This window comes from Choloepus didactylus, chromosome 7 (assembly GCF_015220235.1).
Source record: "Choloepus didactylus isolate mChoDid1 chromosome 7, mChoDid1.pri, whole genome shotgun sequence".
In the NCBI taxonomy this organism is placed as follows: domain Eukaryota; kingdom Metazoa; phylum Chordata; class Mammalia; order Pilosa; family Megalonychidae; genus Choloepus; species Choloepus didactylus.
In genome coordinates this window covers 108,417,703-108,444,604 of record NC_051313.1, presented here as the reverse complement: position 1 = coordinate 108,444,604, position 26,902 = coordinate 108,417,703, and the positions used below count along the sequence as shown (strand labels likewise).

At 52.2% G+C, this 26,902-nt stretch overlaps 3 protein-coding genes across 13 annotated transcripts in view; 2 read left to right on the top strand and 1 right to left on the bottom strand.

Moving 5' to 3' along the window:
• The window catches only part of TTBK1 (tau tubulin kinase 1), a 42,230-nt gene extending 36,678 nt beyond the window's left edge, over nt 1–5,552 (top strand). Inside the window, exons 14-15 of the mRNA XM_037844316.1 lie at nt 11–1,596; nt 2,259–5,552. Of these exons, the coding sequence (XP_037700244.1) occupies nt 11–1,596; nt 2,259–2,676 (2,004 nt within the window). The 3' untranslated portion in view covers nt 2,677–5,552. The remainder of the gene's footprint in view (nt 1–10; nt 1,597–2,258) is intronic.
• Nucleotides 5,553–11,008: 5,456 nt separating this feature from the next.
• On the top strand, nt 11,009–17,271 carry SLC22A7 (solute carrier family 22 member 7). 6 transcript variants are annotated; one of them, XM_037844041.1, is made up of 10 exons: nt 11,009–11,491; nt 12,148–12,216; nt 12,387–12,459; nt 12,666–12,834; nt 13,618–13,741; nt 13,888–14,081; nt 14,531–14,745; nt 14,961–15,069; nt 15,844–16,050; nt 16,466–17,271. In XM_037844041.1, exons 1-10 carry the CDS (start codon nt 11,072–11,074, stop codon nt 16,533–16,535), a joined length of 1,650 nt encoding a protein of 549 aa, XP_037699969.1. In that variant the 5' UTR covers nt 11,009–11,071; the 3' UTR covers nt 16,536–17,271. The 6 variants fall into 6 exon arrangements, with proteins under 6 accessions (XP_037699969.1, XP_037699966.1, XP_037699968.1 ...); XM_037844038.1 differs by having other exon boundaries at nt 12,148–12,251; nt 12,387–12,499; XM_037844040.1 differs by having other exon boundaries at nt 12,148–12,251; nt 12,387–12,541; nt 13,972–14,081; nt 16,481–17,271.
• An 11-nt stretch (nt 17,272–17,282) lies between these two features.
• CRIP3 (cysteine rich protein 3) lies at nt 17,283–24,691 on the bottom strand. 6 transcript variants are annotated; one of them, XM_037844044.1, is made up of 8 exons: nt 20,202–24,691; nt 19,749–19,843; nt 19,291–19,348; nt 19,065–19,196; nt 18,216–18,287; nt 17,997–18,091; nt 17,840–17,921; nt 17,283–17,664 (listed from the first exon to the last, which is right to left on the bottom strand). In XM_037844044.1, exons 1-8 carry the CDS (start codon nt 20,242–20,244, stop codon nt 17,603–17,605), a joined length of 639 nt encoding a protein of 212 aa, XP_037699972.1. In that variant the 5' UTR covers nt 20,245–24,691; the 3' UTR covers nt 17,283–17,602. The 6 variants fall into 6 exon arrangements, with proteins under 6 accessions (XP_037699972.1, XP_037699973.1, XP_037699976.1 ...); XM_037844045.1 differs by having other exon boundaries at nt 17,840–17,897; nt 20,202–24,690; XM_037844048.1 differs by lacking the exon at nt 18,216–18,287 and having other exon boundaries at nt 17,840–17,897; nt 17,997–18,066; nt 19,061–19,196.
• Between the last annotated feature and the right edge of the window lie 2,211 nt (nt 24,692–26,902).

Genomic DNA, 26,902 nt, shown 5'->3' with positions numbered 1-26,902 from the left:
CTCCTTGCAGGTGTTCTCCATGGCACCCCTGTTTGAGGTGAACGGCCTCCCACGAGCTGTGCCGCTGAGCCTGCCCTACCAGGACTTCAAGAGAGATCTCTCCGACTACCGGGAGCGGGCACGACTCCTCAGCAGGGCCCGGAGGGTGGGCTTCTCGCACATGCTGCTTGGCACCTCCCAAGTCCCGCTGGCTCCTGTTCAGCCTCAGGCCAACGGGAAAGAGGAAGAGGAGGAGGAGGAGGAGGAAGAAGAGGAAGAGGAGGAGGAAGAGGAGGAGGAGGAAGAAGAGGAGGAAGAGGAGGAAGAGGAGGAGGAGGAAGAAGAGGAGGAGGAGGAGGAAGAGGAGGAGGCGGCAGTGGCTCTGGGGGAGGCACTGGGGCCGCACAGCGGCTCCAGCAGTGAGGAGAGTGAGAGGAGCACCGACCGAAGCCAAGAGGGTGCCCCGTCCACGCTGCTGGCCGACGACCAGAAGGAGTCCAGGGGCCGGGCCTCCGTGGCCGACGGGGACCTGGAGCCTGAGGAGGGCTCCAAAACACTGGTGCTTGTCTCCCCTGGCGACATGAAGAAGTCGCCCGTCACTGCTGACCTGGCCCCCGACCCTGACCTGGGCACCCTGGCTGTCCTCACGCCTCAGCACGAGCGGCCCCAGCCTACCGGCAGCCAGCTGGACGTGTCTGAGCCAGGCACCCTGTCCTCCGTCCTCAAGTCTGAGCCTAAGCCTCCGGGGCTTGGGGCAGGGCCAGGGGCAGGGGCAGTGGCCACAGGGGCCGGGGGAGCAGCAGTCACCTCCTCACCCTTCACCAAAGTCGAGAGGACCTTTGTGCACATCGCAGAGAAAACCCACCTCAACGTCATGTCTTCCGGTGGGCAGGCCTCGCGGCACGAGGAGCTGGGCACTGGGGTGGAGCTGGGCCTGGAAGTGCCCTCGGATGGGAGGCCTACAGAGGAGGGGGTCCCCATGCCCCTGGAAAACGGCATTGCCCTGTCAGGGATGGATGGGACAGAGACTGAGGGCTACGGCCTGTCCGCTCCCCCCAGGGACACCCCCTCGGAGGTGGCCACCGACTCACTGCCCAATGGCTCAGCCCTTGCTGATGGGCCAGCCCCAGCGTCCCTGCTGGAGCTAGGCCCTGAGAAACTGTACACTGTCTCCCCTAGTCGCCATGCCATGCCAGGCCCTTGCCCAAGGAGCCGTATCCCCGTCCTGTTGTCTGAGGAGGACACGGGCTCGGAGCCTTCAGGCTCGCTGTCAGCCAAAGAGCGGTGGGTCAAGAGGGCACGGCCGCAGCAGGACCTGGCGCGGCTGGTGATGGAGAAGAGGCAGGGCCGGCTGCTGCTGCGGCTGGCCTCGGGGGCCTCATCTTCCTCCAGCGAGGAGCCACGCCGCGCCTCTGAGACGCTCTCGGGCACGGGCTCTGAGGAGGACACCCCAACCTCCGAGCCCGCGGCACCCAGGAAGGCCGGGCGGGCAGCTGCCACCCGGAGCCGGATCCCCCGCCTCATCAGCATCCGCATGTCCACAACTGCCGCAGCCCAGCAGCCCCCCAGAAGACCCCAGGATGTGGCTCCAGCATCAGACACAGCCATCACCAGCAGGTGAGAAACCGCTGCCTGCCCCAGGGTGGGCAAGGGCTGACCAGAGGCAGCCCCCACAGCAGGGGCTTCCCTGGGGCCAAGGTCAGGGGCAGTTAAGTTTAGAAGGGACCCTCAGCCACACCTTCTCCCCAGCTGTGCTCTGTATCTCATCTGACTTGGGCCCCAGCTCTGTCTCTGGGCTTAAGGGAATAGATGAAGAATGCCCAGAGGGAGCCAGGGAGGCCAGTCTTGGGCAAGGTTGATGGGAGCAGTGGGGTTTGCACACAGCCTCTGGTGTGCCATGCGGCATTGGAAGCTAAAGGATAAATCCAGAGCATTGACTAGTTGGGAGAAAACATTATTTCTTATTAATATAAACCTGGGTATTTATAGAGTAAGATGCAAACTCCATGAGCTTTTGAAACAGAGATGTCAGAGCCAGCAGAAGGCAGTTTGGGAGCACCCCCTGGACGTATGTAGCCCCCACAGGTCCTGTTCTGAAGAATTGAGCACCAGGCCTCAGTTTACCCATGTGTGCCATGGTCTCTTCACTCTCATCCACCTCTGAGAATGCAGAATTTTAGGGCTAACTCAGCATTCGGGAGGATTCTGAAAATGTCTCCCTTTTTTTGTTTCTTTCCCCCTTGTTTTCTCTTGTCTTCTGCCCTCTGCTCCTCTTGCAGGCTCCAGCTGCAGAAACCCCTAGGGTCGGCTATGGCTGCTGACCTCCGCCCCAAACAGCCCGCAAGCCGCGGTCCCGGCCCAGGCCGAGCCCGTGCCGGCGCCAGACCCCCCAGCCACGCCCCTGCCCCCCGCAGTCCCGGCCTCCCCACCGCCACCGCCACCGCCACCTCCGCTGCGCGCAATTCCAGCGCGTCCCCGCGGAGGCAGTCCCTGTCCCGCAAGGAGAGCCCCTCCCCATCGCACCAGGCTCGGCCCAGGGCCCCCCCATCCCGGGGAGCCCCGCAGGTCCGGGCTCGGCCGGACGGCACCCCCTCTCCAGGGGGTCCCAAGAAAGGACCCAGAGGGAAACTCCAGACTCAGAGCGCAGCAACCAAAGGCCGGGCAGGCGTCGCCGAGGGCCGGGCCGGGGCCAGATAATGACGCCCGCGACTCTCCGCGCCCGGCCGGACTGGCCCTCCCCGGCCCCCCGACCCTTACACCCCGGCCTCCCACCCGCAGCCGGCCACACTGGAACAGCTCCCAGCACAGCCTTACGCGCCTGACGCGCGCCACCCGCGGCCCCAGCTTCCCGCCTGCACACGCGAGGACGCGCGCGACCACGCGCCGACTCCTCCCCCTCGCCCGGCTGGTGGGGGGCGCCGCGCCGCGCGGGGGAGGAGCCGCCTCCCCTTCCTTCCCCTCTGCTCGCGACTCCTGCCGCCCCGCCGGTGGGGTGGGCCCACACGGTTTCTTCCTCCCCGGGAAGGCTCAGCCACATCTCACCCAGGACTCCACTTCTCGAGATGCCCTATTCACCCACTAGGCCTCGGCTGCTCCTCGTGCTCCCGCAGGGACCTCTGCTTACACCGCCCGCGGCGCCTTTCACTGCTCCTGACCCTCTGCCAGCCAAAGCCGCCCCCGCCCCCTTTTCAGAGAAAGCAGCCTCAAATTCCAGAAGTGGAGGCACCTGGGGGCCACACTACAGTCCCCTGGAGCGTGGTGGCCCGGGAGGCGGCTTCTCAGCTGCCAGCCTGGGAGTAGGGGTGCGGTGTGTGGCCAGGGCCATTGGTGTACTCGGGTTGGTCAGCTCCATCCTGGATGTCCCCGTGGGACCCAGTGGGCAGACGATTCTTGGGGGTGGGGGTGGGGATCCCCTACATCTCTAGCGTGCAGTGATCCCTCCCCTAATTTTGTGTGGGCTCTTAGTAGGAACTTTTCCAGTGTGTCAGCTACCTTCTTGGGTGAGCAATTCCCAGTGGGAAGTTGGAGGGGGGCTTTAAAAGAGGTTTCATCTCCTCCCTTGGTCCCTTGATTTAGTGCTCAGGACCCCTCACCATCAGGAATTCCTTCTTGCCATTGAGCCTGAGTCCTGCCTACTGCTGTGTCAGTGACTTCCTCCTCTCCTGAGTCCCGTGGCTGTGGGGAATGGCTGGCTCTTATCTCCTCTGTGCTGGGCCTTGGGAGATTCAGAGACTCAGTTTTGGCTGGATTTTCCTGCTCTCGGGGCTGTGGAGAGGGGACTAGGTCAGGCCACCACCTTCCCCAGTGGTCAGAGGGGGCAAAGACAGGCAGACAGATATGCAGCTGGTCCCCAGACTTGAGGCAGAAAGGCCCTTCTAACTTCCAGATTATATGCTTGTGTGATGAGCCCCAGTCCCAAGCGTCCCCCCTCCAGCTCACCCTTCAGCCCACCCCTCTTGCCCTCCCTGCAGCCCATGCAGCCAAGCTGTTCCTGCAGATGCCGAGGACAGCACTGCTCCATGAATTGGTGAGGGGCCTCCTCCCGGGTTCTGGCTCCCACATAGCTCACCCACCTCATCAGGAGTCTGATCTGCCTAAGTCTGGGTCAGGCAACACACTGGCTGCAGAGAGGACAGCCAACATTATCTATCTGGGATAGGCCCCCTGCAGGCCTCTTCCGTTCTCAGCACCTGCAGCCTCTGCCCATGGCCTGTCCCCTCTGTCTCCCTGGGCCCCAGAGAGCAAGCCGAGACACCCAGAGGAAGAGGAAGTCCCCAGCATGCCCCAGCTGCCTGGCATATCCAGCCACCATCACCCAGAAGGAGGCCCAGGAGGAAGGATCCCAGGAGCCGCCTGGTGGTGCCAGCTGCACCCCTTGTGGGCAGTCAGCAGGCTCGGGCAGTGCTTCTAGGCCAAGGTGGTGGCTTCCATGCAGACCAACCCAGGGGAGGACTCAAGAGTGGATAGTCTTTGAAGTCCACCCCATGCTGACGCAGAAGCACCCAGAACACTCAGGAAACCTCTCCGGACAGAGCCCTCCTTGTCAACCTGAGGCTCTCCCAAGGCCTCTCCTGCCCTCTGGATCCAGCAGCAGGGGTGGAGGAGGGGCCACTCCCTCCCACCCAGAGCTTCTTGGAATTACAATCAGCTCATGCCAGGTGGGGACCAGGGCATGACCTCTGGTGCCCAGGGGCTGGGCCTGCTCCTTGCCACCAACCGAACCGTGAATGTAGGGCCCCAGCCTCACTCCTGCCCCAGGACCAACAACACCCTGGTTTTGGAGTTGGGAGGAAGAGGGGGAGCCTGAGAGAGCCCCAGGCCCACCCCCCACCCCCAGCTTCACCCAGCACTGGAGCTGGACAGAGACACAAAACCCCATTAGCCCTTGGGATTTCAGACTTCCCTGGGGCTCCCAACTGACCTCAGGCCTCTGTGTCATTGTCACTGGAGTGACTAGGCAAAGAGGTTGAGGGGGGTGTCAAGGGGACTGACTCTGCTCCTGTCCCCAGGGAGGATCCAGGGCAGAGGAAACCACATCTCCCAGCACCCCCGTCCCCAGCTGCAGCCTCTTCCCCCATAAGCATCCATCCCCCCCACCAGGCCCTCCCTGTCCTGAGCCCCTCCTTATAAAAGAGGGTCACCCTTGCACTTCCCCATTACGACAGCCTGTGTCACTGGCTCAGATGTGAGGTCCGCTCACCCAGAACATGCCAGCCCTCCCCCACCTCACTGTGCAAGAAGGGAATGCAGGAGAGGGGCCGTGCCCTTGGCATTGGGCTCCCTGCTTCCCAGCTCCTTGAAGGGGCCTGTCTTGCTCAGTCTTCTCAGCTCCGAGGACTAGCCCTGAGGGGCATGGGGTGGGGACAGAGAGTCACCCTCCTCCAGGAAACCACCCAAGAATGTTTACACGCCAAACAGAATGTAACCCCCCTTCCCCCTCCCATCACTGCATGGCCTCTGCCCATCCCGCGCCTGTCCATCCCCACTCCACATCCCGGAAGCCGCTGTCATGATTAGATAGGGTATCGGAAGGGGAGTAGCCATCACACCATTAAAAAGCCTGTGGACCTTTCCGTTGGCTTGGACTCTTCTTCTCTTTGGAGTGGGAGGGTAAGTGGACTGGGGAGGAGAGAAGAGGGCCAGATGGTGGGCAGATGGGGAGGACTCTTTATCTTCTGGCAGCAGGCTTTGTGTTTACAGATGAGGAAGGCTCAGGACAGATGCAGGTAACTTGCTTAGGGTCATGCACATGGACCCTATGTATCTCTCTGACAGCAAAGCTTTGCATGCTTCCACAGCGTCCCTGGCTGCCTCTTTTGCAGACCAGAGAATCCTGAATCTAGTTTTGTGCAGAGAGACTGAGGCAGAATTGTCATTGCCCCAAAGGTTACAGACAAATGTGAGAGTGTTTGGAAAACCACAGCGTGCCATAGCTCACAGGCAAGGAAGAACAGTGGTCATTATTCCAGCAAAATCTATCAAAATCATAAAACACACCTAGCCTGTGACCTAGCATCTCTACTTCTAGAAGTTTATCCTATGGATATACTAGTACACTTGCCAAAGTATGTGTGTCCAAGATTATTCATTGCAGCCCTATATGTGTAGCTCCACAGAGCCTCATTTGCAGTTCTGAAACCCCAAAAGTTCTGAAAACTGGGAGTGTTTTCATTTGGCACAAACTCATTTGGTATCAGAATCTGACAAGACCATTTCTAGTCATTATTTATTCCATTACATACATTTTGCAGCAGAAATACCCATGTGTTTGATTATGGGGTACCACTCCAGACCCTTTTAAGGTATTATATGGAGTATGCATTCAATTACCTTTCTACATATATATTTAAAAATCTTAATTCCAAAAGAAATCTGACCTTAATGGTTTAAATAAGACACTGTGGACCTATAAAAGAAAAGTTTATCAACAATTTAAACTCCATCGAGGCAGGTTAGTAGAGCATGGCCCGACCATATGATGGGGAGCCCTCTGGGGTCCTGAGCCTCTAAAACGAATGTGGCAGCTCTTGGTATATGCTTATGAACAGGTTTCTAAAACTAAGAATAAGTAAAAGAACAAAGTATCTAATGTACAACTATTTGTGTCTACAGGGAAGGTTAGCTGTGTTAGAAGTCTCAGGTTGCCCTGGGGGGAGGAGAACTAGGCAGAAGGGAGACTACTGCCGTGGACTTGCTATATACCTTTTGCATTTTGAACCCTTGTAAATCTTTCACCTAGTCAATATATAAACAATTTCTGAACCAGGTCAGAATCCTGCCCTGTCTGGGAACCAGGGGGTGAAATGGCTCAGGCTCTGAAGTCCTGTCCTCCCTGGGAGAATGCCATTTGGGCACAGCTCTGACACTTCAGAACCCAGGGGATCATCTCCTGCTCTCCACCATGGCCTCCTGGGGGGGCGGGGCGGAGGGTGTCCAGGGCCGGATTCACCAGTTCACCAGCCTCTGATGGGGCCTGCAGGCTTTCACCTTCCTCCTTGTTTAAAATGTCAAACGCAGGACATGCCTGTAGTAAAAGGCAAACACTAAACATGTATAAAATATGAACACCCCCCCATCTATGACTCTGACCATTTAGAGGTAACTCACATCAACAGTCAGGTGTGTACTCGCTCAGAACTTTCACTTTATGTTTACAACAATAGCACGTGTGCACGGTGCTCTCTCTCCCTCCCTCAATGTACTCTCACAAATATATAAATAAAAAGCAGTGTATATTATACCTACTATTCTGAAACTTGATTTTTATGCCTAACAATATATCTGGAGCATTTAGATCTTCTTCATGTTCTTTTTTTAAACAACTTTGAGATACAATTTATATACCATACAATTCACCAATTTGAATTGTACAACACAATGATTTTTAGAATATTCATCAAGTTGTTCAAACATCACCACAATCAACTTTAGACCATTTTCATCACCCCATAAAGAAACTCCATACCCATTAGCAGTCACTCCCCATTCTCCCCCAACCCCATCCAGCCCTAAACAACCACTAATCCACTCTCTGTCTCTTTAGATTTGCCTATTCTATACATTTCATATAAATGGAAACAAACAATATGTGGTCTTTTGTGACTGCTTTCATTATTTGGCATAATGTTTCCACTCCTGTCATAGCATGTATCAGCACATGGGTATTCATGCATTATTTAGCATTCATTCAATCCATTTGTTCAACTAATTCTGCAGGCTGTTGCTGAGTCTCACATGTACCAGAGGCTATGCCAGACATTGGGCACTGCCTGGTCTCTGACACAGAGCACAGTGTACCCTCAAGGAGGGCTCTATAAATTCACTTTCATTTCACACGTGGCATGTGATCTGATACAGGAGACTCAGGGAGGGGCACTCAACCCAGACTGGAAGCTTCAAAGCAGGCCCCTGGATGGATGTGACTCCTAGATTGAATCTTGTGGGTTGTTGTTTTTTTTTTTTTTAATTTTATTGTGACAACATATATACAATATACAATTTCCCATCTCAACCACTTTCATGTGTACAATTCAGTAACATTAATTATATTCACAACATTGTGCCCCCATTGCCACGATTCATTTACCAAACTTTTTTCTTATCACCCCAAAAGAAACTCTACCCATTAAGCAATAACTTCTCACTACTCCCACCCTCTGCCCCTTGTAACCTCTTATCTACTTTCTCTGTGAATTTGCTTATCCCCTCATACAATACCTGTACTTTTGTGTCTAGCTTGTTTCACTTAGCATGATATTTTCAAAGTTCATCCATGTTGCAGCATGTGTCAGACTTCATTACTTTTTATGGCTGAATAATACTCTAGTGTGTGTACATACTACATTTTGTTTAGCCATTCAACTGTTGATGGACACGTAGGTTGCTTCCACCTTTTGTCTATTGTGAATAGTGCTGCTATGAACAGCACTCGAGTCCCTCTTTCCAATTCTTTTGGGTATATACCTAGAAGTGGAATTGCTGAGCCATATGGTAATTCTATTTTTAACTTTCTGAGGAACTATCAAACTGCTCTCCACAGTGGCTGCACCATTTTACCTTCCCGCCAGCGATGTCCAAGTTCTCCTATTTCTCTGTATCCTTACCAACACTAGCGATTTTCTGGGGTTTTGTTTTTGTTTTAGTTTTAATAATGGCCATCCTAGTGGGTTTGAAGTGGTATTGCATTGTGGTTTTGATTTGCGTTTCCCTAATGGCTAATGAGCATATTTTCATGTGCTTTTTGGCCATCTGTATATCTCTTGATTGAATCTGAAGGACAAACAGGAGTTGACCAGATGATGAGAGGACATTCCTGGCAGAGACAGCAGCATAGGCCAAAGCGTGCAGGTGTGAGAACTGCATGTGGTTCAGTGTGGTAAGAGGTGTAAATCAGGGAACGAAGAGGATTAAAGCAAGGGCAGGACCAGGCCTGGGTCATGGACAGGCTATACCAATGAGGATGGCTTTGGGAGGTTGTAGAGATCCTCTGCCCACCTCCCTCCCTCCCCCGAGCTTGAGACCTGCCAGGCACCCCTACCTCCCAAGGCCCAAGCTTTCCAGTCTGGGACTACTTGACGCTCCAGCCCCTTGTCAGACCTTCTCCCTACACACCTCCAGAAAGGCATTTCTTTTCTCTGTCCTGTGGTTAAAGAGAGGTCTTAGGACAGGGGCACAGGAAGATAAGTGGCTTGAGCAAGGTCACTCAGTGGCTAGATGGGGCCCACAAGACTAGGAACATTTGGAGGAGCTGTTGACAGTAAAGGAGAGACCACTGGGGCACCCTGGGAGAAAAGACAGGGTGGGAATGCGTAGGGGCACTGTGTCTCTATTACCAGATGCTGGGACCTGCTGGAATTTTCCCATTGGCTGCCCATGAGTCAAGGCCAGAAGAAAAGCTACGATCAATCCAAGACAGGGATGGTCAGGGTGACCTTCTAAATCCTCAGCAGTAGCAGGAGTCTGGTCGTTGCCCAAGGTGATGAGGTGGTAGGGGAGGAGAGTCTGCGTGGCCGTGGGAATTTGGCCATGGGTCAGAGATAAGAATGATACAAGCCCATATCTATCTGTTCTAGATGGCATATTCTGCATTCCTATATGCCAGTAAACCTGAAGCGTTGTAACACCAGCATCACCACCACCACCACCAGTGTTACTATAATAATCACCTCTCTATCACCACCATTGTCACCCCTGTATCCAGTACCACCATTATCCGCCTCTTGCTTCCTATCACTCCCTCCCACCCCCACCGTGTCATGCCTAGCAGTACCACTGTTCACACACCACGTCACTGATTTAGTAGCAACTTCTCCAGAGCTTTCTCAGGGGTCCAGCCTGGTGCAGACAGGGACACTTTGAGCTCCACAGCTTGGGTCAAGTGCAAGACTCCTGGGTTGGGGGCCAGGGCTCCTGGTCCTCTCTTCAGCTCTACAGCTGAGACACTGTGCGACACCCCAGCAAACCCCACCCCCACTCTGTTTCCTTATCTGTTCAACAAGGAAGATAGATTAAATCAATGGCTTTCAAACTTTTTTTTTTTTAAGCCTGAGACTTTTTTCAAAGAACATCTTCAGAAGCTAACTATTTTTGAAATCTGAACTCCTTGGAACAGAATTTGACAACTCCTTGGTGCACAGACCCTCTCAGCTCTGCCTGCTCTGAATTTGGTGAATGAGATTGGAATAAATCTGACATTTCTGACTTTTGTTGTGCTTTTGCCACAGGGGCCATGGCTGGGAATGAATGGGAGGGACACATTCAGCAAACCCTGGGTATCAGGCATTACAGGGACCGGTGGCAGGATGTTGGCAAACCCCCTCTTTTCCTACCCACCAAGGCGCACTCTGGGGAGATCTGGAAATGGGGGAATGGGGCACACAGGAGGGACCACATGTATGGAGAGAGCCACTGAGAGGAGAAGTGGGAGGGTGATGCATCTGGGTCCCCAGAGAGGCCAGGCTGCCCCGTACAATTCCAGGTGCATCTTGGGCCAGGGCATAAGCTCCAGGTGTGGACCCAGGGATCCAGGGAGGCCTCAGGGCTCAGCAGAAAGAACCCTTCACCTGGTCAGGGTGGGCCCTCAGTCCTGAAACACAGGCTGCCAGTCGGGCTGTGGCTGCCAAGAGGCCAGGCTAACCTAAGGCCTCCTAGGACAAAGGGCATCCAGGGATAACTGGCACTGTGCCCAGGGCCTCCTCCTCTCAGAGACTCAGAGCTCTGTTGACTAAGGGGCTGGTTGTCTGTCTGGCACACAGCCAGCTTCCCCATCACAGTGGCCCAAGGCTCCCCAACCCAGACCCTGAGCACAATGTGTAAGCCCCAGAGCCATATTGTCGGTGACCTCTGAATGGATAGCAGCCCCTTCCCCCAGTCACTGGGCCAGATGGGCAGGGGTTCCTGAAAACCTGTGTGGCCAGGGAGGGCCCAGTGCTGAGCCAGCCCCTGAGGGCTGGATTCTGGCTGCAGGCTCTCTGCTCATCAGTCTATCCTGCTCCCCTCCCCCAGAGTCCAAGGGTCCAGGTGGTGGGCGGGTTAAGCTGTGCTGGGCACTCCAGAGGGAGCCTGCGCTAGGGACGGTTGGTGGGTGGGCGCCATGGCCTTCGAGGAGCTGTTGGACCAGGTGGGCGGCTTCGGGCCATTCCAACTGCGGAACGTAGCACTGCTGGCCCTGCCCCGGGTGCTGCTGCCCCTGCATTTTCTCCTGCCCATCTTCCTGGCTGCCGTGCCTGCCCACCACTGTGCCCTGCCCAGCGCCCCTGCCAACATTAGCCATCAGGACGCCCCTGGCAACATTAGCCACCAGGACATGTGGCTAGAGGCCCACTTGCCCCGGGAACCTGATGGCACGCTCAGCTCCTGTCTCCGCTTCGTCCACGCCCGCCCCCTCCCCAACACCACGTTGGGGGAGGAGGGACACAGCCATGGGGAGCCCGAAGGCGAGCCCCCCACAGTGCCCTGCCCCCAGGGCTGGGAGTATGACCGCTCGGAGTTCTCCTCCACCATTGCAACTGAGGTACAGGAGTCCTGAGGTTGGGGGACATGTGAGTGGGATGGGCCTGCCACTGCCTCAGGTGGTTACTGTGTGATATTAGATACTTAACTTTACCTCTTAGAGTCTCAGTTACATGCATTGGCAGAAGGAGTATTGAATGTAAAGCATGAGCATAGTTCCTGCTTGTACTAAAGGGTCCATACAGAGGAGCTGCTATTGTTATCAGTAACTAGGAGGTGATGAAGGCAAGGAAGGGCTAAGAAGGCTCCAGGGAGTTGGGGCAGAGAGCTCAGAAGGGTGTTTCTGCAGTTAAGAGAAGGAGAAACATCAGAAATCTCCTTCTCTCCCTGCTTCTTTTCAGACCAGGATCTGGGATTTAGATAATCCATCTGGAGGTGGGGTGAGGGTGGGGCAGCCTCTCTCTGGGGTCGGTCAGGACTCTTGTCATCCTGCTCAAGGCCCTCCATGGGAAGAAACCAAGGCTGCAGCACTGGGGAAGGGCAAAGCAGCCCCCTACCCCCCAACAGGGGTGAATAGTTGGGGTGTTAATATCTGGCATGGAGGCAGAAAGATGACACAATTGACCTCAGAAGGCCCCAGGGTCTGGAGAGGAGGGGCTGGTGGCAGCTGGAGGGGGCCTGTGCCTATGGGAGGCCCCTCCCTGCCTGTCCCTGCAGTGGGACCTGGTGTGTGAGCAGAAAGGCCTGAACAGAGCCACGTCCACCTTCTTCTTCGCTGGTGTGCTGGTGGGTGCTGTGGCCTTTGGATACCTGTCTGACAGGTGGGGTGAGGTGCGGGGCCAATAGGGGAGTGGGGTGGGGGACCCTCTCCCTCTAAATGGGGTATGGGCCTAGTACACCTCTGTCCTGGGACCTCCCCTCCACAGCAGAGCTGACCCTCCATGGCCCCCTTGCAGGTTTGGGCGGCGCCGCCTATTGCTGGTGGCATATGTGAGTACCCTGGTGATGGGCCTGGTGTCTGCAGCCTCGGTCAGCTATGTCATGTTTGCTGTCACCCGTACCCTCACTGGTATAGCCCTGGCTGGCTTCACTATCATTGTGATGCCTCTGGGTGAGGCAGGCGAGGGATGGGTAGGGCCTACAGGGTTGGAGGGAGGTGGCTCTTAAGGGTGAGACTGAGCCTGTCTGGTCCCTACTAACTGTCTTTCTGTCTCCGGCCCCTTCCCTGGGCCCAGAGCTGGAGTGGCTGGACGTGGGGCACCGCACCGTGGCAGGTGTCCTGAGCAGCACCTTCTGGACAGTGGGCGTGATACTGCTGGCACTGGTCGGGTACCTGATACGTGACTGGCGATGGCTTCTGCTGGCTGTCACCCTGCCCTGTGCCCCAGGCATCCTCAGTCTCTGGTGAGGCCTTCAGGCACTTGGGAGAGCTGGAGATACAGAAGCCCAGAGACAGAATTAATTGGAGACTGACTCAAAGACAGAGAGACAGAGAGAAAGGGAGACAGCCCGAGTCAGTGACCGAGAGGCAGGAAGAGACAGAAAGACCAATAGACAGAGCCTGAGACACACGGAGGAAGATGGCACAGGACAGTGAGAGACACAGAACAAGATTTAGAGAGACAGAGACAGAACAAGCGAGAGACAGTGAGTGACAGACCAGGACTGAAAGGTAGGTTCAGAGTGACAGATGGAGATCAACACAGTGAGAAATGAGAGAGAACAATTCAGTGAGAGACCTGAGAGCCAAGAGATGGAGAGACAAAGACACAAGTTGAGGCCAGCCCTGAGGAGGGTGGGGAGCTGGGCCAGCCCGGGGAGGTGGGGGGGAGCCCAGGCAGGAGGGTGTGCAGTTCCTCCTGAAGAGGAACTGGCTTTGGATGACCCCTCTGTGTGTGTCTGTCCCTCCTTCTGTGCCCTCCTGCCACCCAGGAATGGACTCCCAGGCAGAGACAAACCCAAACCTGGGCAAGGAAGTCTGGGAGGAGGTAGCTTTGGAGTTAATCTTAAAGGATGAATAAGAGCTCATCAGGTCTGGGGAGCTGGGGGAAGAGGACGCTCCAGGCTGAGGGGACTGCATGAGCAAGAGCCTGGAGGCTGACAGCCCATGGTGGCTTAGGGTGTTGTTGTAAGTTAGCTCCAGAGCCCAACTGTCTGACTTGGAAGGGACTCCTGTTTGTTCCCTAGGTGGGTGCCTGAGTCTGCCCGCTGGCTTCTGACCCAGGGCCGTGTGGAGGAGGCCCATGTGTACCTGCTCCGCTGTGCCAGGATCAATGGGCAGCCTGTGGGTGACAATGGTCTGAGCCAGGAGGTGAGGGTGAATGTGTGGGTGTGGCCCGGCAGGTGCCCCCCCCCCAGGGCCTCCTGTGGAGAGCTACAAACTTTTGCAATGTCCTATTTGGCTCTGGTGGGTCACTCTTCTCAGCTCCCTTATGCACCTCACCTTTGCCACTGCAGAGGAGAGGAGATCCAGAGAGAGCAATGTGCCCTGCTGAGGACACAAAGCCAAGTCTGATGTCACAACCTCACCTCCTCTACCAGGCCTTGAACAAAGTGGCTATTGGGGAGCGTGTGGCCCACAAACCCTCGTACCTAGACCTGTTCCGCACACCCAGGCTGCGACACATCTCACTGTGCTGCATGGTGGTGTGGTGAGAAAGGGACTGGCCTGGGATGGGGTGGAGGTGGGGGGCAGCCTCCAGGATGGTGCTGAGTGTGGGAAGCATGAGGAACAAGTGAATCGTGGAGGGCAGGAGGATCCACCTCTGGGATCTGGCTGGGGGAGGTCAGAAGATGGAGAAGGCATCAGATACCTGGGTTTCAATTCAGGCTTCACCACTTCCTTACTTTATGATCTTGGACAGGTCCCATAACCACTCTGAACCTCAGTGTCCCTTCTGTAAAATGGGGATGCCTTGTTTCCTACTTTACATAGTTGCTCTGAAGATTAAAGATGCTTCGGCTGCTGGCATAAACTGCACACTCAGGGAAGGATATGGGGAGAAGGAAGATCCTAGGCAGGGAGGTGGTCCTCCTTGGGAAGAAAGGAAGAGGGGGATGGGAAGTCTGGCCTCCTGAGCAGCATCGCGACCTCCTTCAGGTTTGGAGTGAATTTCTCTTATTACGGCCTGAGCCTGAACGTGTCGGGGCTGGGGCTGAACGTGTACCAGACGCAGCTGCTGTTCGGGGCCGTAGAGCTGCCCTCCAAGCTACTGGTCTACCTGTCAGTGCGCCACGCCGGACGCCGCCTCACGCAGGCCGGGTCGCTGCTGGGCACGGCCGTCACTGTGGGCATCAGACTGCTGGTGTCCTCGGGTGAGCCCCGCCCGCTTCCAGGAGGCCTGGCCCTGGCACCCCGCCCGCTCCCCAGAGACCACGCCTCCTGGCAAAGAAACCCCGCCCTTTCCCGGGTAGCTCGGAAACGCAGCCTATTAGGTTCCGCCCACTCCTCGGAGACTCCACCCCCCATCCAGGGGGCCCTCTGCTCACCTACAAGGCCTGGCTCATTGTCTGACCCCCTTTTCCTGCAGAGATGGGGTCCTGGAGCACCGCTCTGGCAGTGATGGGGAAAGGTTTCTCGGAAGCCGCCTTCACCACTGCCTACTTGTTCACGTCGGAGTTGTACCCCACCGTGCTCAGGTGAGTGGGGCCTGGGCCCCAGACAACTCACCTGGCACTTAAGCTTGTCTGTCACATCTCTAACCAACCCTCCTACCCCGCCACACACACACACACTGCACCCCAGTCCCTTGCACCCATTCCTCACACCACACCCAGAACAGAGCTAACCAGTGCCCGTCTGTGTTGGCCTAAGCCTGGGAGAAGTGGGGACCAGCCAGCATTTTATCTAGTGCACTGTGTGACCCTGAAACAAGTCAGGCAACCTCTCTGGGCCTTCCTTAGAGGAAAATGGTCACAAGAAACCCCATCCTGCCCACCCCATCGCATTCACCACTGTGAAGGCAGAGCCACCATTCTGGGTTGTCTCTGGACACAAGGTCTGGGGGATCTTTTGGCCAGGAGGTAGCAGGTGGGAAGAAGAGGCCTCTAGGCAGCTGGGTATGTTTAGAAAGGTTTGATCCTCCTCTAGCAACATGGCAGGGCCTGTGCAAGCTGCTGACTCTCCCTTCCTTCCACACGCCCCAGCACCCACCACAATTTCTTGTGACTTTTCTTCTCCTTTGATTATTACTCTTGAAGGTAGCTGAATGGCACTTTATGAGAATTGGGGGTCCCTGGCCTGGCAGAGAAGACCAACTGAAATAAGCCCTGGCTGTCTTAGCTGTCTGGGGAGAAGGGGGTACCAGGGCCTGCCAGCCCTGAATGGGGAGCCCTATGGGGCATAAATAGGTGTGAGCTCACCAAGTAGGTTTAAGCGCTGATCCCCCCTTCCCATCCTCTCTCTCTGAACAGACAGACAGGGATGGGGCTGACTGCACTGGTGGGCCGGCTGGGGGGTTCCCTGGCTCCACTGGCAGCCTTGCTGGATGGAGTATGGCTGCCACTGCCTAAGCTCACTTATGGGGGGATTGCCCTGCTGGCTGCCTGCACTGCACTCCTGCTGCCAGAGACTAGGCAGATTCAGCTACCAGAGACCATCCAGGACGTGGAGAGGAGGAGGTGTGTGCACAGGACAGTGTGTCTGGGCATGTACGAGTATATGCATGTGCATGTTATGTGTGCTCAGGTACCTGGTACCTGAGGAGTTAGAGGAAGATGTGCCTGCACATGTGTGCTTGGTGCATGTATGTGAGTATGTATAGGTGACTATGTTTCAGGTATATGTAAACTGTATATGTAAAAATGTATGTGAGTCCATATGTGTGTGTACACAAATACCTGAGAACTGAGGAAGAGGTGTATGTGAACACACTCAGGTCTGCCTACACAGCAGGTATGTGTACAAGCATGTGTGTGAGTTACTTGTGGGAGTACACGTGTTTGGATACAGGGGGTTGAGAAGAGCCCTGGGCCTGCTCTGATGGGGCAGGCTGGGGTGGTAAACTCAGGGGCTAAACTCCCCCTCTGCTCACAGCTCCTTCCTCCCCAGTGCTGTGTCCAACCTGCAGGAGGAGGAGATGCCCATGAAGCAGGTCCAGAACTGAGGATTGGGGCCAGCTCTCCACAGAAGCTCTGCAGCAGGAGCTGGGAGAGCAAAAGGGAAGGCCCTGTGGCTGGGGACATTGCATTGCCGCTGGAGCCCCTCCCTGTGCTCACCCAGCCTTGACTGTTCTATCTCTAGCAACAGGGTGAATACTCAGGATGCAGTGGACCACTGTAGAATTCTGGCCCCCCTTCCCCTGGCTGGGGAATCTTCTGCGAATAAAGGTGCTTCTAAGGTTGGGGCAAAAGTGAGGAGCTGTGGGAAGAGCCCTGGATGGGAAGCCACTGGGTTTGCCCTGGGTTCTGATCCCAGCCTCCCCACTGATTTGCTGTGTGACCTGGGCATGTTCCTTTCCTTCTATGAGCCTCAGTCTGTTTGTTTCTTAGATGGAATAATGAAGCCTCTTAGCAGACTTCACCACAGAATCTGTTGTTATACTCAAATGACATGTTGAAGAAAGTACTTTTTCTAGAGATGGTGCTAAGGGACAGAAGGGACAGTCCTATGATGACTTCTGGTACCAGTGGAGCTGGTGGACATGCTGTCCACTGTGTGGTGCTGGAAGCTACCCAGTGCCAGGCCAGGCGTCTAGGGGAACAGAGCTCTTTGTCCCCAGGCACCCTGCAGGGCAATGTACCCCCCACCTCCATACTCCCCACTTTCCAATCCTGTGTCTAGGCCTCCAGCCCACAGAAGAGGTGAAGGCATGGGAGCCAGGATTTTACTGGAGAAATCAAAGAGGCTGAGATTCAATAAATACAAGTTTTATGAGTAATTTGAAACTCCAGAAGTTGTTGGGGAAAGAGGCTGGGAAGGCTAGGGGGCTACCTTTCAAAATAGGGTGGCCTTTGTTCCCAGACCTGATAGGAATGAGAAAGGGAAAAGTTGGCAGACAGTCTAAGTCCAGACTCTGACCCATGGGCCTGTACCTTCCACAGAGCCTAAACCCTGGCCCCCAGGATCCTACCTCTCCCCACCCCCACAGGACTGGAGAATTCTGTAGCTCCCACTGGACCATGGAGGGGATGGTAGGAGGCTCGAGTTAGGGTGGCCTCTCCTGTGACCATCTCATTCAGATTTTATCTCCACTGGGTCATAGATGTAGCAGCCCACATCGCCAATGTTCACACCTGAGGGAGAGAGCCCCATCAACAAAGGCCTTCAGTTTGGGGGGGAGTGTTGAGGACTGGAGGGAACTGAGAGGAGGCTGGGGTGTATCTGATTACAGGGGAAGTTGTCCACACATCCCCACAGACCAAGTACATGCCATATTTCAGACCCGGTGTCTGGGATGCAGTTGCCTACCTTTGGGGCCAAACAGGTAGCCGTAGCAGGGGATATGACAGTAGGGGACACCGTCATGCTGAGACACAGAGAGAAAGACAGCCTGCCTCAGCCTGGCTCCCTTCTCATTTCCAGCCTCCCTCCTTCCAGCATACCCACCCACCCCTGAACTGCTCACCTCGGCATGGCTCCCAGCAGTCAGGGTCTTCTGACAGCGCTGGCACCTCAGACAGGGTCGGTGCCAATTTCTGCCCAAAGACATCACCTTCTCAGCTGGTGAGGGAAAGAGGCTGTGGTTCTGGGGACAGGGCAGGGAGACCCACCTATCTCAGACCACCTCCCTGCCCCTTGCTGCATGCCCTGCACCACCCTCCCCAAGCTTTCCACTGTCACTTACCAAAATAGACAGGTTCCCCACAGCCAGGGCACAGCGAGGTCTCCCCAGTGAACGTCTTCATGTGGGGAGGGCCTTTAAGGGGAAGAGGCCCTGGCTAGGGCTGAGGTGGGGGCCAGGGCCAAGCAGGGCCACCAGCACCTGCCTGCATCTGACACTATCCTCTTCTAAAAGCCATGCTCATCCCAAAGCCTCCCACCCAAGCAGCCAAGGGTCTACCTTCCTCTGGTCAAGAGCCAAGTCCCATCTGACCCCAACCTCCTGCTCCATCCCTCTTTGCAGGAGGGACCACCTGCTTCCTTCTCATCTTCCCAGGGGCTCAGGTGCACATGAGTCCAAACATGTCAGCAACTCAATCCCCAGGAAACCTGAGCTGATACAGGAGCTGGCCAGGGCAAGGGTGTCAGGTGTTGGGGAGCACAGTGTCAATGCCTTCTCCATGGGGTGGGAGGGAGGAGCAAGGACTGGAGGGGAGAAGCTGAAGGCACAGGGCTGGCCCCATCCCAATGACCCCTCAGCAGGTCATTCCTTCCATGGCCCTGGCCTGGGAGAGGTCCCAGTTCCAGGTCACTTCTGCCTCTGACTGGCTATGTAATTGCACGAGGTCACTTGCCCTCTCTGGACCTCAGTTTCTTCACTGAAAATGGGAGTGATAATGCCATCTGCCCTATTTACTTCTTAACTCAGCAGATGACACAAGGGAAAATTAAAAAGGAGACCACGAATCACTTTGTCAAGAACAAAATTGCAGGAATCTGAGGCAGAGGGCTGGGCAGACCATCTGGATCCACTTCCTGCTCCAGCCAGGGGAAGGGCCAGGAGGAGAAGGGGCTGAAGCCCAACTTCACTTACTTTTTTTGCCTTGGGGGAGGCCAGTCCTGGGTCTGGAGGGGCTAAAGCTGCGGGGGCTGAAGGGAGTGGTGCTGGCAGGGCTGGGAGTTGGGGGATTGTAGAGATAAGAACCCACACCACCAATGTTCACACCTGCAGAGAGGAGGGGAGGCCAGGCTTCAGCCTTCAGCCCCCAGCCATAGGGAGGGTTCTCCTGCCATCTGCCCCCTTCTGGGTCGGTACTTACCCCTGGGTCCAAAGAGAGCTCCGTAGCACGGTTTATGGCAATATGGCCTCCCATTGTGCTGGGCACAAGCAGAGAGAAGAAAGTTGCATAGGACCAAGGGCACATCTCCTGTGCCCCACATGCCTTCCCCTAAGACAGGCTACCAGGTGTGTCTGTCCACTGGCCTGATCTGGTGGGGCTGGGTGGGGTGGAGAGAGGGCTGGCAAAGGTGGGCACTAGCCAGAATTGCCAGGGTAGTTGAGGGAGGAAGGGCAAGAGGAGGTCAGGAGGCACTGGTGCTGCCCCTCCTCCACCAGGCATGAAGTCCACCAGCACAGCCCAAGTTCCCCAAATCCTGGCTGGTGTGTGCTGCACGGGTTGGCAACGGTGGTGACCTAAGACCAGCCTCCAGGGCTGAAACTGGGAGCCAAGGTCTGGGAAGTACTGACACAAGGCTGTGCATCCTAGCTGGGCCTCACCTCTGCATGCCCGCCGGGGGACAAGACGCTGTGGCAGCGCTCACATTTCAGGCAGAAGCGGTGCCAGTTCTTGCCCAGGGAGCTCACCTTCTCAGCTGTGGAGGACAAGGGGGAACCGGCCTGCGCGGTGCCGGGCCGAGATCGAGAGCCCTCCCTTCACCCTTCAGCCCTCTGGGGGAGCCAGCTCTGCCCGCCCTGCTCCCTGGAGACAATGGGGTCTCCAAGAGGACAGCGCCATCCCGTCCCAGTGCCATGCGCCCACCAGGGTCTTAGATGGGGGGAGAGCATGAGGGGCGCGCTTGGAAGCAGGTGGGGAGGCAGAACACCCGACCCGTCACAGCTGGAAAGGGGGTTCTGGGATCGCACCGTCGCCAGTCCCTCGCGTCCTCAGGGAGTCAGGAGGCTCACACTCCCCCGGTCATCTCCCCCACCTCCCCTCAGCCCGAGCCTCACCGAAAAAAACGGGTTGCTGGCACCGCGGACAGGTCCAACTCATAGCTCCGCACCGGGCAAGGGCGCCGCACACAGTAGGTACCGCGGCGGGGCTCCGTCCCCGCCCCCGCCCCTTCCGCTGGCTCCGCCCATGGCACAGCTTTGAGCCTCATTGGGCTGGACCCGCTGCCCCGCGGCGCCGACTGGGCGCCAGAAATTAGAACCACTTCGCGTTAGGGACACAGGCGACCTCGCAGTTACTTTGAACGCTGCCTATGACCCCTGAGGAGGAAAGCGGGTCCCGAAGCCGAGTGAGCGCCGCACTGGTAGGGGAGGGGTGCAATGGAGACGCCTGGGTGGGTGATAACTAGTTTCTGGCTTGGTACAGAGAGAAAATGTCCAGAATACAAACGCCATGAAAACACTATTCTCTCCCAAAGCAGATTTGAAATGGTTGAATCCCGCGTCAACACCCGAGCGAAGTGGTTAACAGCAACGAAATATGAAGCCAGGCCGCCTAGATTCGGAGCCCATCTTTGCTATATACTGTTTGGCTTCAGACAAATTACTTAACCTTCCTCTGCCTCCATTTCCTTATCTGTAAAATGAGTGTGATGATAATAGTCTCTACCTCATAGGATTGTTGTGAGGATTAGATGAGTTAATACAAGTTAAGTGCCCAAAGAGTGCCTAGCACTTAATACTATAAAAGCGATAGCTTTCATCATGGTGGGTCCTTTACTGAACTCAAGACTCTTAGTTCGGAAGCCTCAAACCCTGTAATTGTACAAGGAAAACACTGTATACAGACCACATTTGAGAATGCTTGCTTATTAAACTTAAAAGTAAAATTTAGACAACTTTACATATTTCTAATTTAGTTTGCTCTCAGATGTTTAAATATTTGTTAAAAGTAGCATAGCAGTGTACTGCAATGTACTTTCAAAGACATTATGAACAAAATGAAAAACTGCCCACAGAAGAGGAGAAAATATTTGCAATTTACATGTCTGATGGGGTATAGTATCCAGAAAACATAAAGAATTTTTACAACTCAACAAAAAGATCCCGAATTTAAAAAATAGGCAAATAATTTGGATAAACATTTTTCCAAAGATAAAGAAATAGCTTATAAGGACATGAAAAGATGCTCAAAACCCTTTGTCACTAGGGAAATACAATTCAAAACCACAATATTTGTCCTTTTGTGTCTGGCTTATTTCACTTAGTATGATGTTTTCAAGGTTTATCCATGGTATCTGTTTGAGTCCCTGCTTTCACTTCTTTTGGGTGTATACCCAAGAGTGGAATTGCTGGATCATATGGTACTTCTATATATAGCTTTTTGCCTGTTTCATTTTTAATGGTGGAGGGCTTGCATACTGCAAGACAAACTTTTCTACACTTTCTCATTTGCTTTTTGCTTTGGGAAATATTTAAAGATCTTCAGTTTTATAACTGTTTTAAAGGGCTTCTTTAACAAACTTGAAAAATATTACAGTTTTAGCCTCCACTGAATATTATTGCCATGCTTCTGCCTTTCTCATCTGTTCCTTCTCAAAGAGGGCTGCTCGAAGTTCACTGCCTTTTGCTCTCTACGACTCCAGTGGGAAGGGTCGCACTTCAGGAGGTTGGGGAACTGCATTTGGTATATTTATTCTTAGATATCCTGCCTCTCGTAGGAAGGCTAACTTCATCTGCTCAGGGATTTACTCCCCTTATAATGTCCATGGAACATCAAATAATCCTTTGCCAATTCCCTCCAGTGCTTTTTGTCTTGGATCACTTTGTGCACGTGCCTCATCTCTCCCAGGCAGGTTGTCTTTACCTCGGTATCCAGCCCAGGGCCCAACACGAGAAGCAAGCGTCAGGGTGTGAGTACTATGATGCTTTCACACAACCTGCAATATCAGCAGGGCAAATGCTTTACTGCTTCCCATATTCTGTGGCCTTCTCATATTGTATAGCAGGGACAAACACAGTATGCCTTGCCTCCTCTATTTCAGTGCTTAGGAAAGACTAGCTGAGGCTCCTTTCTTTCCAAACATTTGGCATCCATTTGCAGTTTCAACAAAGTACAGTATTTCACTTTTTCTTCCTTGCCTGGTTTCCATTATTCTGACACTAAAAGAGGCTCTGTGAAGAATGCTAACAGGGAAAATTAACAATTCTTGTAGGAAAAAAATTTTTGAAGTGTTGTGAAGAATAGTTGGTATAATTAAAGTCACTAAATGTGTCATCTCCTCTAAAAAAGCAGGCCCCTCTCTCATAGAGATGATTGTTTCCTTTGTGCTCCTGCTTTCCCCTGCACAGACCTCTGTCACAGTTACCTGTAATGTTGTTGACACTTGTTTACTTATCTTTCTCCAATTGACAAGACTGATTGAGACTTACTTATCCGTGTGTCTAGCACCGAGTACAGTGTGGGTGCTCAGTAAATGATAGCTACTACTATTATTAAGCTCTCTTAACATTTTTTCTTCATGTTCTTAAGCTTTATTATTAGATACATGTAAGTTACAGGACTGTTGTGTTTTCTTGATGAATTGACTCTTCTTTTGTAGTTGTTAGAAAGGCTAAAGAAACTAGCTTTCAACTCTAGATGAGAAGGATGGTGGTGGTGGTGATAGATAATGACCTCAAACATTTGGAGGACTGTTCACATACATGGAAGAGACCTTGAATAGAGGTGACAGGGTGACAGATTTGAATTCAATCCAAGAAAAACCTTCTAAAAGAGCCCAACATAGAGTGGCTGCTTCAGACACTAGTATGCTTCCTTTCTCTGGATATGTTGTAAGTAATACTGGACGACAAACCAACTGATCATCAGTGTTGCAGAAGGGATGCAAGCATCGTAAGCAGACAGATTTTTACAATTTGGTCTCTTCACAATTTGATGATCTATGATTCTGTGATTTCAATTTGATGATCTATGATTCTGTGATTCCATTCCCAAGGAGGAGTAAGAATTTTGTGTTAGCAAGGGAGCACTGCTAAAATAAAGACAGCTGTCATCTATGGAGTGCCAATCACTGTATCTGTTATTACTGATCCTCACAACCCCCCGATAAGGGGTATAAATGTTACATTTCCAATTGTACAGAAAAGGAAAGTGGCTTGGAGAGTTAAGAAATTGTTCATCATACAGACCCAAGCATTCTGACTCCAAAGCCCACACTCTTTCTACTCCGTGCTCCCAAGAATTGGTTTCTGCTAAGCTGCCCATGTGTTTGAAAGGATGCTACACTTATCTGCACAGCCACCTCCATACCTGAAGATAAGAGGGCCTATTCAGGTAAATAATGGGTTGAGGGGCAAGGGATAGGGAGATGTCATTAAAACCTTTCCATGTTCTTAGTGTCCTTAGATAGTTTTAAACTTGGCTCTAATACTCTCCATGCCCAGGCCCGCCACCTCTACAGTCTTCTAGGCATTCTTCCTGATGTATCAACCCCTCCAACCACACTAAATGAGCTTCTTAAACTTGCCAACTTCTTTACTTCAGGGCCTTTGAAAATGCTATCTCTTTTCTGGGAACTCACTTCCCCAATTATCTTCTCCTCACTAATCCCTGCTAACTTCTGCTGTCCCTCCCCTACTCAATACCAGGCTATTGGCCCCAGGCCTTCTCTCCCATAGCATCCTGTGCTAAGGATAGAAGAAGCCTAATCAATGGCAGACTTGTTTTCTCTGTCTGAGTGCTGAAGTAAATAAGAAAAAAGGCAAACGGAGACCCATGTATTACCTTTAATTACCTTTACTATTGATAAAGGCAAGGTTGTAGCTTAGTAAGAGAGCTAAATAGGCCTGCCAACTACCTGCCTACTCTGTGCCCTAAGCCTTGTCTGCCTCATTAGTCGTTAGCTCCATGGGACCAGGGGCCAGAGCTGCCTCCCAACCTCTATGCATGTTTCCAGTGCCTTATGCAATCTCTGACACACAATGTTCAACAAATATTTGTTGATGAATGAATAAATGTTACACACAAGTCCTCATCAGAAGATGGGAAGGGACTAGTAGGGACTGAGAGTTCACGGGACACTAGTAGCAACAGAAGCTCTGGAATGAAGGAAGTTCAGCTACTTAGGAATAAAGTCTCAAGAGTTTGTTTCTTAATGTAAGTGAGGATCAGTGTGTATGACATGAATCAGGGAATATGATGTACACTGATTATAAATACTAGGTAACTAATAAAATAAGAACTGAAAATTTGCTTTGGTAGCAAACCAGTCCCACTAATTAGTCATTCACAAGAACTTACTAATTAAGCTTAATTAGCATGTAGCACAATTACGTCTATCATTAAATATATGGCAAATGAGAGAATGTGGGAAATTGTTATGTAAACTGTAAAGCACCTTATAAATATGGCTGCTATTCTGTGTCAGGTTAGCATTGCAGAGAGTTTTGATTACAACTGTAAACTCTACCCATTTTATGTCTTTGTAGACTTATTCAAGTACTTGGTCACATGCTTGTCACTTATAAGGCATTATTAAGAACTTTGTTCCTAGATGACTCTTTTGAAAGGGAAACTATTCAGTTCTAGTATGTTAGTGAAAAATCAGTCTTACCTCTTCATAGTTGTGTTTCTTAACCTTTATTATCCATAACTCTTACGCTTTCTCACTTCATCTTTTGCATATCCCCTGTAACCAGAAAACTTTACCTTTTGTAGTTCATATTGCTTAAAATAAATAAATAAAACAGAAACACACATGTTGAAAACAAAGACTGAATATGCTTTCTTAAAAACACACTAATCCTCCCATCTGTAGAGAATTGCTGCTTTATAATCACACATCATTTGTGGCTCTTGGAAGAGTCTGATTTTTTCCCTTGTTTTCTAGCATCATCTTGCTATCACATGAACCTGTTGAGAACACTATTTAGCTACTTGCAGTGGGATTAGCTGCCTGGGGCTATTGAGTGGGCTATATTTTGTGATTCAGTGGCATCAGCTGTCTAATTCAGAATCAAAATGTCAGAAAAGGATCCCGATACCCACCTCCACCCCACCTCCTACTTTGCCATGGCTGCCTTCAGCAAGTGCTCACGAACACAATAACCGCTTCAAATGATGGATTTCCAAGCAAAAAGGGATTTGCTAGTATCTTTGGAAATGTGTATTTCACCTGAGAGTATATAAAAATAACTACCCTTGAATAATTTGCAACATGAAAAATGTATCCATATTCTGGAAACTGAGGAGAAAAAAAGGGGATTGAAACTTAATGATCAGGTTGCTTATTAATCTGATAGTTGGTGATGATGTAAACTACCAGCATCTTCTTAATTTCTGAACTAAGGTCTTGGGATACATTTTTTTTTTTTACAATATAAAAGAATTGTCCTTCCAGGTCATGAGACCTTGTTAATGAAACTAAAAACAGTTTAATCTTATGAATTCAAACAAATGCAAATGCTTACCTTTCAACAGAGGAGTCCTTCAGTCCTCTATTGTGATGGTTAGGTTCATGTGTCAACTTGGCCAGGTGATGGTGTCCATGTGTCTGGTCAAGCAAGCACTGGCCTAAAGTTACTGCAAGGATACTTGTGGCTGGTTAATAAACCAGAAGGCTGGTTTATTAAATTAAGAGTCATTAATTGACTGCACCTGTGACTGATTACATCAACGAAGGGCATGTCTTCTACAATGAGAGTATTCAATCAGCTGGATTTAATCCAATTACAGTCGAAGACTTTTAAGGGAGAAAGAGAGAGAATCTTCATTTCTTCTTCGGCTAGCCAGCATCTCCTGAGGAGTTCACTGAACACCTTCACCAGAGTAGTCAGTTTGCTGCCTGCCCTATGGAATTTGGACTCGTACATCCTCCCACAGTTGCATGAGACAATTTTATAAAATCTTATTTTTACAGATTCTCTTGTTGGTTCTGTTTCCCTAGAGAACCCTAACTAATACATCTATGAAGCTCAAGACCATAGAATCAAAAGTCAAGTTCCAGCCTCTTCCCAATTCTAACATGACAGGGCTTTTTCTTTTCTTGTCCTGAGCTTTTGGAACAAGCAGGGTCATAAGGTCCTTATTTCTAATCTCTACCAAAACAAAACAAAACAAAAAGGCAGCTACCGCCAGTATCTTAATAGTAGGGACAAGAACCTGAGCACCTATCTCTTGATAAAATGTCAAAAGGAGAAAGGTTACAAATAAAGAAGATACTGAATCTTTGATGCTCTATAGGGAGCATTTTTATTTTCTACTTAGCATTTCCTTTGGAGAATCTCATCTCCAGCTATTCCGTGTTAACTCAACTTAATCTAGATTGTTCAGTAGGGCAGAACCTGACTTCCCATGGTGAGCTTGTAACCTGGGCCTGGTTAGAGTACTCCCTCCATCTGGCCACAGTAACTGTTCAGGGATGGAAAAATGACCCAAGTCAGTATCCTCCATGAGACCTTTGGTCCTATAAGGAAAGACACACTCTCATTCTCTAGATAGAAGCCTATAAGAACCATAGCAGCTTGAGATTTCTGGGGGCCATCTTACCACTGAGTGGAGAAAGTCCTGAAAATGGAGCCAAGCAGAGCTGTGGGAGTGTGGAAGATAGTCCTGATGACATCTCTGATCTCCTAGATCTAGCTCTGCCTTGGTTTCCCAGTTATCAAGCCCATAAATCCCCCCCCCACATTTTTTTTTTTTAAGCTTGTTTGAGTTAGATTACTGTTACTTACAACCAAGAGTCCTAATTACTATTACC